The 12979-nt window shown below is 47.8% G+C and overlaps 1 protein-coding gene across 1 annotated transcript; it reads right to left on the bottom strand.

Moving 5' to 3' along the window:
• Positions 1-10266: 10266 nt before the first annotated feature.
• On the bottom strand, positions 10267-12641 carry LOC118885667 (galectin-7-like). Its single transcript, XM_036834522.1, has 4 exons — positions 12549-12641; positions 12043-12131; positions 11079-11280; positions 10267-10452 (listed from the first exon to the last, which is right to left on the bottom strand). The coding sequence occupies exons 1-4, from the start codon at positions 12561-12563 to the stop codon at positions 10339-10341; spliced, it is 420 nt and encodes a 139-aa protein (XP_036690417.1). The 5' UTR covers positions 12564-12641; the 3' UTR covers positions 10267-10338.
• Between the last annotated feature and the right edge of the window lie 338 nt (positions 12642-12979).

The following is a 12979-nucleotide window of genomic DNA, read 5'->3' as shown; positions in this document are numbered from 1 at the left end:
CCTGTTTAGCTTGAGCCTTGACCTGCCTTTTCTCACATTGAGTTCTTTCCTCCTCCTGAATTTGATCTCGATTATTAAATACCCTAAAGGTCACCTCTAAGCGTTGGTGCATAGGGGTTTGTGGGCCTAATTGTAACTTTTGGAGTTCTCACCTAATATCTGGGGCAGACTGACAAAATGTTGTCCCAGCAGAGCTTGACCCTCGGGAGTGGAGGGGTCTATGTTAGTAAATTTTCTAAAAGCCTCCACAAGCCGTCCCTGAAAGAGAGTTGGGTTTTCTTCTTTCTCTTGGGTCACTTCCCTGACCTTTTCATAGTTAACTGGCTTTCTGATGCACTTTCTCATTCCTTCTTCTTTTTTTTTTTTTTTTTTAATATTTATTTATTTATTTGTCTGCGCTGGGTCTTAGTTGCGGCATGCGGGATCTAGTTCCCTGACCAGGGATTGAACCCGTGCCCCCTGCATTGGGAGCACGGAGTCTTAACCACTGGACCACCAGGGAAGTCTCCCTCATTCCTTCTAATAGGCATTGGACCATGTGGTTCCTGGCCTTCATTCCCTCCCAGGGAATTATAATCCCAAGTGGGCTCCTGATTTGGGACTGCGTCCTCACCCACATCATAAATGTGAGGTTGGTCCCTGGTGAGCTGATCAGCGTGCCCCTGGACTGCTGTCTAAATCCTGTGTTTCTCCTCTTGGGTACAGCTGGTAGATAGTACTATTTGGACATCCTTCCAAGTTAAATCAAAGTCCAGGGTTAGGGGTTGAAATCCTTCAGTAAATCTACTAGGGTCTCCAGAAAATCATCCCAGCCTTTGTTCACATTGGACTAAGTCAGAAGAAGGGCACATGTACTCTGATTGTGCCTTCGCCATTTGCCACTTCTCTAAGAGGGCATATTCTCCCTGATCCTGGGTGATAGGAAGTCCCACTATGGGTTACCTCAGCAGGACTAGCCTTTTCATCCTGGGGTACCGGTGCGGATAAAAGAGCATAGAGAGGTAGGATTTGGGATTGGTCAGGGGGATACAGAGTAGGAGAGGCTCAGTTTCCTCCCTGAGAGTGGGGGGTGGGTGTTTAAAAGAGGATTGTCTAAAATGGAGGAAAGTACACATTGAAGAAACAAAGTACACGTGGCAGAGCACACAGGCAAACTCAGAGTGAGTTGCAAGCAATAGGGGTGGCTTAGGTCACTCATATAGGGGGAGTTTTCTGGGTTGTTTTTCTGGCCAATCATCTCCATATTTTATCCTGGGGTGGGCGCCCATCTCTCAGCCAAGATGGATTCCAGCTGGCATCTTCTCCCTCCTTTTGTCCTTCCCCTAGACTGAGGGCCTTCTCTGCGCATGTGTTGGGCTGGGAAATCCACAAGAATGCACCCAATCAGGGCCCAATGCTCCCGTTGGTATCCCATCTTAAAACATCAGCAGGAGACCAGCTGCAGCTGCTGAGTCTGGGGCCTATCTATCTCCTACCTCAGAGCCATTGGAAGAAATGGGAGAAATAGGTTTCAAGTGGCCGAAACGCACCAGTTTTCATCCCCACAGCCCTTCCACACTCAGCAGGGGGGTCTCCTGCCCCAGCAGAGCCTTGTCTCCTCTGTGATACTAGATGTCACTCAGCCCTCTGGGATCTTTCCCCCCAGATGGACCAACAGATATTGTCTGTGACTCCCGGCTGTGTGGCCACAAAAAGGAGGTTATAAACAGGTTTTCTTCCTATAGAATTGCAGAGACCAACCCTCCACGTGAGGCAGGCGACAGGGTTAGGAGTCAGAGGGCCTGGGTTCAAATCTCAGATCTGCCACTTAGAACTGTGTGTCGTGGGCAAGTCACTTATCCTCTCTGTGCCTCAGTTTCCTCATCTTTACAATGGGGATAATAATAAGACCTACCTCTGGGTGTTGTTGTGAGAAACATATGAGTTGATATGTGGGACATGTTCAGAACAGTGCCCGACACACAGTAGTTGCTCAATGAACGTTCTATGTCATGACTACGTCCTGCGATCCCATCTATGGTCACCTATCACCACCGGCTCTGGCTGCTGTCTCTGCCATTTCCACAGTCACTTCCACCATCCCATTATCTGTTCTCCATGTTCTCACCCCGCGAGGTCACAGCCCTCTCCCCTTTATTTGCCCCAAAGTACCACTAACAGTAGGAGGAAGTTTTTAATAAAACCTGAGTGACATCTTGCAATGATGTAAAAATCCTGTCAGATGCCCTGGCCTCCTTCCTGCCCCTTCCCCGGCCCCTCCTGCAAGGCCCCTCCAGGCTGCTGCTCTTCCTAGCTCCTTGCCGGCTGCCATGCTTCAGGGCTCTGCTCACATCCCACAAGCAAGTGTTCTCTTGATTATCACTCCCCACATCGCTCCTTGAATCCGGAGTCCCAAATATGCTTTCCCCAGCCAAGGTAAGAAGAACGCATTGATGTTACTGGAGTAGATGCTTTGTGAGCCCAGCACCGCCGACCTCTTTCTGGAATCAGCACCCCCATTATGTTTTGGGGACCCACGGGTCCCTTATTCTCAAGCCCTGTGGCTCTGGTAGGGCTGGCCCCTCCCTCCAGCTCCAGGGAAGTGCATGTGACTCAGAACAGCCAATCAGAGCACCTCAGCCCCTGGTCACGCCCCTCGGTCACACCCCTTGTTCAGTACCTGGGAGTCAGGACAGGGCTTCTATTTCCCTGAGGCCACTAAGCGGACGGGATGTAAGTCCCGAGTGGCTAAGCTCTACCTTGGCCACGTAGTCAGGAGACCCTGCCTGAGAGTGAGGACAACGCTGAGGGAAGCAGAGCCAGGGACAAGATCCCTGAGAGCAGACAACCCCTCAATCGGGTGTGCTCAAAACCAGACTTTTACGTTAACGGAGTCAATAATTCTGCTCCTCTCTTTTTCCCATTTTTTATTTTATTTTATTTTATTTTATTTTATTTTATTTACTTACTTACTTACTTACTTATTTATTTATTTATTTATTTATTTATTTATATATGTCACTAGCAACCAAAAGAAACCTTCCTAATTCAGTTGGCATGATTTCTGCAGTGGTGCGCTAGCCGGAATGTCGAGGACATCAATTCCCTGTGGAGTAAGGAATCCTTCACTGTCATGGAGTAAGGGGTCTGGTGCCAGTTACTCGGCTTCTACTCCGGCTTCCTTACTTAACCAGCAAAGTAGAGTGTTCCTGTTTCACCAAGTTAAGGCTGCACTTGAGCCAAATTTAAATGTTATCATGAAAATGAAAAGACCCACCATAGAGAGCAGATATTTGTTACACATATAATAACAAATGCTTACTATTTACCGAGCACTTGCTGTGACTGTGCACAAGAGATCATAAATATGATCTGGCAGCTATAGCAAAGACCACAGACTGGGGGCTCAAACAACAGATGATTATTTCTCAGTTCTGGAGCCTGGGAGTCCCAGATCAGGGTGTCAGCATGGTCGGGTTCCGCTGAGAGCTCTCTTCCAGGCTTGCAAACGGCCATCTTCTTGGTGTATCTTTCCATGGCAGAGAGAGAGCTCTGGTGTCTCTTCCTCTTCTTTTTTATTTATTTTTTTTCATTTGGAAGATCTATAGTTTTTCACTATATTTAATTCTATGTCCCATCTGTTTTTTGCTTTTTGTTTTTCTTTTTTGTGGGATCTTAATTCCCCGACCAGGGATTGAACCCAGACCCCGGAAGTGAAAGTGCTGAGTCCTAACCACTGGTCCACCAGAGAATTCCCTCTCTTCCTCTTCTTATCAGGGCACTAATTCCATCATGGGGACCCCCACCCTTATGATCTCATCTAAACCTAATTACCTCCCAAAGGCCCCCACCTCTAACTACCACCACATTGGGGGTTAGGGCTTCAACATATGAATTGGTGGGGAGGGGTACAAACATTCAGCCCATGGCAAAAGGTAAGGTTTATAGTGACCCCATTTTACAGATGAGGAAACTGAGATACAGGGAAGTGTGGTGTTGTGCCCATGCTCTCACAACTTTGCACACTCAGGATTTGAATCTGGTGGTCTGGCTTACTGATTATACTATACTGCTTCTCAAAAGGTCAGTATTCAGAATATACAAAGAGCCCCTGTAAATAAACAAGTTGACTCAATAGAAAACGGGCAAAAACATGAATAAGCAGTTGCCGAATAAGCAGCATGGCCAATAAGCATATGCTAATATGCATATGCTAAGGAAATGCTAATTAGAACCATATGAAATACCATTATCCCACTAGATGAGGAAGAAAGTTAAGAAGTCTGAAAATACCAAGTGTTGGCAGGGATGTGGAGCAACAGAAGTGCTGATGGAGAGGTGTAACTTGGTACAAACACTTTAGAAGACAATTTGGCATTACTCAGTAAATGCCTATGCTATAACCCAGCAATTCCACTCCCAGGTATACGTATCCTAAAGAAACGCATGTGACATGTATCCCAGGAGACATGTTCAAAAACGTTCATAGCAGCATGGTTTGTAATAGCAAAAACCTGAAAACATCTCAAATATCTTTTGTCAGCAAAATGAGAAAATAGTGCCATATTCATACAAGGGAAGACTACACAGAAGTGAAAATTGGATGAACTGCAGATACAGCATGGGTGACTCTTAGAAACATAATGTTCAGTGAAAAAGCAAGCCTCAAAAGAATACCCACAGTATGATACTGTTCTCTAAAAGGTACTTTTTGTTACAGAAAATTTAAAACATAAACAAAAGCAGACTGAAGGATATAATGAACCCTCGTATCTTCATCAGCCAGACTCAACAATTTTTAACTCAAATCCAGCTTCACTTCTGCCCCACCCCTCTTGTATAATTTTGAAGCAAATCCCAGACATCATTTCATTTCCTTAGTAAATATTTCAATGTATTTCTCTAAGATTAAAAACTCTTAAAGAAAACCATAACCTGAATACCATTGTCACACCAAGAAAATTAACAATAATTCCTTAATATCATCAAATATTCACATTTCCAATTGCCTCATAAATGTAATAAAATTATTAGTAGTTTATTTGGATCAGGACCCAAATAAGGTAGATTCACTGAAATTGATGGACATGCCTCTTAAATCGCTTTTAATCTGTAGGTTTCTTTTTTCACCTTACGGAAAATGATGAAAGTTTACTAGATTCTTATACGCTATTCAAACAAGGGTGGAAAGTGTCTAAAATACTTTAGTCAACACTGCAAGCTACCAATTTCATCAATAACAGGCCATTTTTAACACCCACTATGTTAATTATTAATAAGCCACTCAATACGCAAATGAAAAGCCATTTCTAACATTCATCATGCTAATTAGTGAAGTCTGGTGTTTCTCAAAGATAGTTGAAGCCCTTGAGGTAATTGCCTATTTGGCTTTTGATCAGATGCTGGCTGACTCTTCTGGAAGTGTGTATTCCAGCTTAGGCCAACTGATGGCCCCTGGAGTTTAACTTAAAGACACATATATTTAAATCGCCCTGTGTCTTAGAGTGAGTTCCTTAAAAACAGTCTCCAAGGGACTTCCCTGGTGGTCTAGTGGTAAAGAATCTGCCTCCCAATGTGGGGGACACAGGTTCAATCCCTGGTCGGAGAGCTATGATCCCACATGCTGCAGGGGAACTAAGCCCGTGCGCCACAACTACTGAGCCTGCGCTCTAGAACCCACAAGCCACAACTACTGAGCCCGAATGCCACAACTACTGAAGCCCGCGTGCCTAGAGCCCGTGCTCTGCAACAAGAGAAGCCACCACAATGAGAAGACCGCGCACCGCAGCGAAGAGTAGCCCCGCTCACCGCAACTAGAGAAAGCCCGCGTGCAGTGACGAAGACCCAACGCAGCCAAAAATAAATAAATAAATAAATTTTTAAAAAAATTATAATAAATTAATTAATTAATTTAAAAAACGTTGATAAAAATTTTTAAATGTGTATGAAAACAAAAAAGACCTACAACAATCAAAGTAATTTTGAAAAGAACAATGTTGCAAGACTTATACTATGTGATTTTCTTTTTATAGACTTTTTTAAAAAAATAGATCTTATTTTATTTATTTATTTTTGGCTGCGTTGGGTCTTTGTCGCTGCACGCGGGCTTTCTCTAGTTGTGGCTAGCAGAGGCTACTCTTCGTTGTGGTGCGCGGGCTTCTCATTGCGGTGGCTTCTCTTGTTGCAGAGCACGGGCTCTAGGCGTGCAGGCTTCAGGAGTTGTGGCACGTGGGCTTCAGTAGTGTGGCTTGCGGGCTCTAGCGCAGGCTCAGTAGTTGTGACGCACGGGCTTAGTTGCTCCGAGGCATGTAGGATATTCACGGACCAGGGCTCGAACCCATGTCCCCTGCATTGTCAGGCGGATTCTTAACCACTGCGCCACCAGGGAAGCCCACTATGTGATTTTTTTTTTTAAATATTTATTTATTTAGGCTGCAACGGGTCTTAGTTGCGGCATGCATGTGGGATCTAGTTCCCAGACCAGGGATCGAACTCAGGCCCCCTGCATTGGGAGCGCAGAGTCTTACCCACTGGTCCACCAGGGAAGTCCCAAAAATTAATTAATTAATTTATTTTTTGGTCACATCTCGCAGCTTGTGGGATCTCAGTTCCCCGACTGGGGATTGAGCCCAGGCCACAATAGTGAAAGCCTAGAATTCTAACCCCTAGGCCATCAGGGAACTTCCCCACTATGTGATTTTTGACTTACTATAAAACTACAGAAATCAGGAGTGTCATATTGGCATAAAAGTAAACAAAAAGACCAAGGAGTCAGAAGACTAGTGAGGCCAGAAATAAACATACACATATATGGTCAATTAATTTTTGACAAAATAGCCAAGGTAATTCAATGGGAGAAAAGACAATCTTTTCAACAAGTCGTGCTGAAATAGCTAGAAGCCATATGGTAAGAAGTGAACCGCAACCCTTACATCACACCGTACAAAAAATTAACTAAAAATAGATCATAGACCCAAGCATATGTGCTAAAACTATAAAACAGCTAGAAAGAAACATTTTTAAAATTGTGACCCTAGGTAGACAAAAATTTCTTTCTTTCTTTTTTCTTTTTCTTTTTGGCCATGATGAGAGGCTTGCAGCATCTTAGTTCCTGCACCAGGGATTGGGCCTGGACCTTGGCAGTGAAAGTGCCGAGTCCTAACGACTGGACCGCTAGGGTATTTCCAAAGATTTCTTAAATAAGACACAAAGGCACACACCATAACAGAAAAAAAAAAAAAAAAACCTGATATGGTGGAATTCATCAATTAAACACTTCTGCTCTGAGAAAGGCACAGTTTAAAAAATGAAAAAAAATTAGTCTTTTGTTTTTAGTCTGTGTTTACATAGAGGAGAATACATATTACAAATTCACAATACATATATTTGGCAAAGGACTATATCCAGAAAATATAAAGAACTCATAACTCAATAATAAGAAAACAAACAATCTAATTAAAATGGGGGGCTTCCCTGGTGACGCAGTGGTTAAGAATCCACCTGCCACTGCGGGGGACATGGGTTCGATCCCTGGTCCAGGAAGATCCCACATGCCGCGGAGCAACTAAACCCGCGTGACACAACTACTGAGCCCTCATGCCACAACTACTGAAGCCCACGCACCTAGAGCCCATGCTTCGCAACAAGAGAAGCCACCGCAATGAGAAGCCCGCGCACCACAACAAAGAGTAGCCCCCGCTCGCCGCAACTAAAGAAAGCCCGCGCTCAGCAACAAAGACCCAGTGCAGCCCCAAATAAATAAATAAATAAATAAATAAATAAATAGGGAATGTGTGTGTATATATATGTATATATATATACACACAACTGAATCACTTTGCTGTACGGTAGTGATTAACACAACACTGTAAATCAACTATACTTCAATAAAAAAATTTTTAAAAATTTTTAAATAAAAAATATTGTCTTTCTATAAATGAAAAAGAAAGTATCTCAGAGAGTCATTTTAAGGATTGAACAAATGGTTAGCACAGTAACTAACACATAGTAGGGACACAGGAAATGTTAGCTAAATAGGTATATAAATATATATATTCCAATTTTCCCCAAAATGTACAATGTAGATAAATTATTATAGAAAAATGACTAGAAAGAAACACACTAATATATTGAGTGATTATTTCAGAGTGGTAAAATTATGGGTGATTTTAAAATTCTTATTCAAAACCGTACAATAAGTGTGCATATATTTTCCTACTTTTTTTTTTAAGCATATATTTTCTAATCACAGTGGAGATTATAAAAAAGGTAAAAGCTTTGGGCTAATGTAGGTAGGTCCAAGGAAACTCACTGAAGTGTAGTTTGTATGTAGGAGATGATTGTGACACCAGTAGACATCCAGCGGGTTCAAGTGACTTTAGTTGTGTTACTCCTTGCAGTGGAGCCCTGGGAAGCCAGCAAAATGAATGAAGCAGTATATATATATATATATATCTCCGTTACAAAAACAAAGTCTCAGTGTAGGAAAATGCAGCTGATTTTTGTGTGTTGACTACGTGTCCTGCTACTTTCCTGAATTCATTCATTCAAGTTTTAGCAATGGGGGGGGGGGAGAATCTTTAGGGAATTCTACATATAAGATCATATCATACATATGTGATATAATGTATATATATATATATTTCTTGAAATGACAAAAGAATTTAAGTACAATATAAACTTCAGTTTTTTCTTGAACGATTTATGAATAAGTTGCCATCATGTTGCCTCTTTACCTCCAAATGGTTTGTATTTTGTATAAATAAGAACATTCTCCACTATATACACGATAAGACAGAGGTGAAAGCCAGGAAATTAACACTGATGAATCATTACCATCTAAACGGCAGAATCCAACCCCCTTTGTGATTGTGCCAATAGTGCCTTACTTTCCACTGTATGTTTTGAAATTCGAACCGTATAGTATGTTATCTTTACAAACATATTTTAATGTTCAATAACTACATGAAAACACACATAAAATAAAAATTAATTCATTTAACAATGAGCCCTGGAGTCCCAAGGGATGCCAGATTTTCTCAGATCTCCGCAGGGGACCCCTCATTCCACAGCCCCCCAGAAACATATTCAGAAAGGCCGGCATGGGGAAAGGTAGCTATAGGCGGTTTGCAAAGTGCAGAAAAAGCTCAGGTCCTGAAAGGGCTCGAACTGGCGCCCAGGCTTGGTGGTCCCACAGGATTTTCCACCTCTCTTTAAGGTGAAACCAAGGAAAACAGGCCCCTGCTCCTGCACCGATTGCCAAGATTGCAATGTTGGCAGCGGCCAGGAGGGGGCAACATGTCACTGGTTTCACAAGGTTCCAGGCCGAGAAACATCCGGCAGGGGCGCGGCTCCGGACTTTCCAACACGTGGTGCGCTGCTGGCACGCGCCCTCCAACCCCCTCTCCGTCCGCTGCTGAGAACCACAGCCGATGCGAGTGCCTTGTGGGTGCGGGATTCGGGGGCGCTCCCGTGGTCTGGGCTCCTCTCCCACGAGTGGCCTTTTAGGGACAACCCAACCACCCCCCTGAAACCAGAAAATCCCCACCTGGTACTCAGGGCTGACTGGGCTTCTGTATGTACCCCGCTCCCCGTTCCCCCTCCAGAATCCCTCGGGTAGGGCCGGGGTCGCAGGGCAGTTGAGTGAGCCGAGGAGGAAGAAGTGTGAGAACGGCGCTTTAGACAGCAGCGGGGTCACAGGAGCACGGCCCTTCGCGTCCCGTGTCGCTGCAGTACGCGTCTGCCTCGGGGCGCGAACTGGCGGGGCCGGTCCCAACTCGGGGACAGATAAGAGGGCGGCGACGCCCAGATTGGCTTCCAAGCCCCTCCCTGCGCCACCTGTCTGCAGGCGCCGGGAGGCCGGGGAAGCGGGGGAGAGGGATGAAGCCTCGGGCATCGGCGCGGGGAGCCGGAGATTCACGCATCTTCTCCACGAGGCTGGGGTCTCCAAGGGACCTGTTTGCAGACGTACCGATTGGGGGGTCCCTTACACCCAGGGAGCAGGCGCCAAGGGATGGCTTGGGCCCCTGCAACTTCCCTAAAGTCGCCCCCCACCTCATTACCACCTGGCTGCTTCGCAAAGTGCTGCAGGGGGGCAAGCCAAAGCCCCACCCCCGCCAGATCGTGACCCTCCTCAGGCCTCCAGGGACACAAAGTGCCCTCGGAGATCCAGGCCAGGACCCGCCCCAGCCACGAAATCGCTGTGTGACCCTTAGTCAGTGACTTCACCTCCCTGAGCCTGCTATCTTCGCCTATGTGAAGGAGACACAGACACACAGGAGGCGCACAGATGAGAAGCTAAGACTTTATTTGCCACCCAAGACCCCTGCACCCCGTCCTCACCCGCCCTCCTGGGAAGGCTCAGAAGATCTCCACCAACTCCAGCTGCACGTCCCCGCCCATCTCCAACAAGCGCGCGCGCTCTGGTGGGAGCCGGTAAACGAAGTGGTGGTATTCCGAGTCCCCGACCACAACCTGCAGGGGCGAGGAGACAGGGTTTAGGGTTCCCGAGGCGACTGCGGGGTCATTCCCGACTCGTACCCACGCTGCGTGACCTCGGCACCCACGCAACCCCGCATTAAGGAAAAGGGCTACTCTTGATTCTAAGCCCTTGCCGTGAGGATTCAATGAGTTCATTGTTGGCACGGGAGTGCTTTTTAAGCTTTGGCGGTGGATGTGGTCTCCACGGGGCCCGCGTCCACCGCCTCACTGTGACGCACAGATTGAAAGTGGAGAACGGCCTGGGTGGTGGAGGGTCTACAGCGACCACTCCCTGCTGGGACTTATTTTGGGTCCTGTCTCCCAACCCATCCATTCCCCTGCCCCAGAGCCGCTACGTCAGACGCCAGTGGACAGGGAATAGGGTCCGGGATGTCCACGCCTCCCCGCTGGACACCCACCCTTTGGGCTCTTGCTCTCGCGTCCTTGCCACCGCCATATGCCTGCCCTCTAGTGCGCTTGCGCCACGGGAGGTGAGGGACTGGGGACGCCCTGCCCAGCCTTGGCCGTGCCTTTGCTCCCCACCTCCGCCAAGGGCCTTCCTGGCCTTGCCAAGGGAAGAGACCTGGGTGTTGGCGGCCACCCCTGTGGCAGAGACGCACCTTGAAGCCTTTTCTGCTGGCGACGAGGAGCAGGTGGAATTGCTGCCCACGCTGGAAGGGAATGCCTAAGCCACGCTCCTCTGGGCCCCACTCGCCACACTTCAGGGTGTTGAAGACCACCGTGGATTCATCCAGCCGGGGGTTGAAATGCAGGACGGTCTCACTCTCCGGCTCGTCATTGCACAGCAGGTTTATGTAGAACCTGGTAGGTGGCGGATGGGAGGGGGCGTCGGAGAGAGGACTTACCGATTGCCAGAGCACATCCAAGTTTACAGGGACCTGAGAGCCACACGCCAGTGAAGGAGGGGTGGTGGACTGGGGGCCAAGGAGCCCAGATTCCAGGACATCCAGAAACCAACTGGGGACCTAGACCCACATCCACCTAGGCGAGGGGCACTGGACTACGGCCTGGGTCCCCCTCATTTCCAGAGTCTGGGAGTTGCCAAGGAGTCATGGTCCTGAAGACCAGGGTGCTCCTGGTTCCCAAGTGTTCTCCTGTTCCCAACCAGAGTGCTCCTGATCCCCCAGTGCCCAGAGGGCTGGGGACAACACCAGGGACCCCAGTATTCCCAGGCACCGTAGATTCCCAGAAATCCTGACGCTCCCGACCCAGGAAGTCATAGGTTTGATTGCTGAGGCCTCCCAGGTGCCCAGGGCACCTCTGACTCACAGGCTGTTTTTCCACAGTTGCTTCAGACTCAGACTGGAAGTCATAGGATTATAAGTAAGAACCTTGGATTGCCCTGGATCCCCCAGATTCTTAGAAGGATGCAGGGACCCCAGGTACACTGTCCTGGGACAAATGAGTGAAGACATCAGATTCCAGAAGGTGGGAAATAGCCTGGGGATTCCAAGATCCTGGTGGGCAAAGTTGGCCTGGGGCTTCGTTCTCTGGGCTATAAGAAGTGAGGTCAGCTGAGCCTGGAGACCTCCCACCCCTTACCGCTGAGGCTTGGGGTCTCACCTGTCAGCCCCTCTGGGGACAACACCACGAACAAGCATCACGGTGCCGACTCCGAAGCCATCGGGCAGCGAGGTCCTGTAAGGCACATTCTGCAGCAGCAGGAGTGCGGGGGCCAAAGTGGATCAGGGAGGCAGAGGAGAGAGACAGATGGGTCAGCGCCGGGGAGAACATGACCAGGACCCAGACCAGCAGAATCAGAGAGCAGAAAGGGCACAGAGGCAAAGGAAAGAGAGCCAGGCGTAGGGAAAGGGTTGGAGAGCGGAACACAAAGAATCAACAGGAAGATATTCAGAGAGGTAGAAAGTAAGGGGGAAACACCAAGGGGGAGATGGGAGCATGGGATGGATTGGGTCAACCCAGAAGCAACAGCCCAGAACGTCATAGCACGCCCGAACACCCACTTTCTCCTTGAAACAGGAGACCTCAGCCAAACCCCAGCCGCTACCCCATTCCGGTGCAGCCTTCGGTCCAAAACCTCCCCACCTCCACACCCCCGAAGCACTCACATATCTCCCTGCCATGGTTGGAACAGCGGACAGGCAGTGGTGGTGGTGGGTATGGCTGCTGGGACCTTAAGTAAAAGCAGGGCGTGGCTGGCCCTGGTGACTCACCATCACCCCTTTCCACACCCACCACCCACACCTGGCACAGACCCTGGCCCTGGGGCCATGCTGGCCAGCACCCTCCTTCTAGGGCCTCTGACACCCCTACAATCCCTGAGTATTCCCAGGTGTACGGTCCCTCTCCTCTGAGCTAATAATGATAGGAACAGTTAACAATAACAATAATAATAACATTATAGGGACTTCCCTGGCAGTGCAGTGGTTAAGAATCCACCTGCCAAGGGAGAGGACACAGGTTCGATCCCTGGTCCAGGAAGATCCCACATGCCTCAGAGCAACTAAGCTCGTGCACCACAACTACTGAGCCTGCGCTC

This window comes from Balaenoptera musculus, chromosome 19, assembly GCF_009873245.2.
Source record: "Balaenoptera musculus isolate JJ_BM4_2016_0621 chromosome 19, mBalMus1.pri.v3, whole genome shotgun sequence".
Lineage (NCBI taxonomy): Eukaryota > Metazoa > Chordata > Mammalia > Artiodactyla > Balaenopteridae > Balaenoptera > Balaenoptera musculus.
This window is presented reverse-complemented; position numbering and strand designations above follow the sequence as displayed.

Bases quoted from the DNA above. Each gene is read 5' to 3' on its own strand.
- LOC118885667 (XM_036834522.1), bottom strand. The intron at 11,281-12,042 runs GTGAGACCCCAA...GCCACCTACCAG, and splicing joins GTCCCCAGAGGGGCTGACAG to GTTCTACATAAACCTGCTGT. The intron at 10,453-11,078 runs GTGCGTCTCTGC...TCGCCCCTGCAG, and splicing joins CCAGCAGAAAAGGCTTCAAG to GTTGTGGTCGGGGACTCGGA.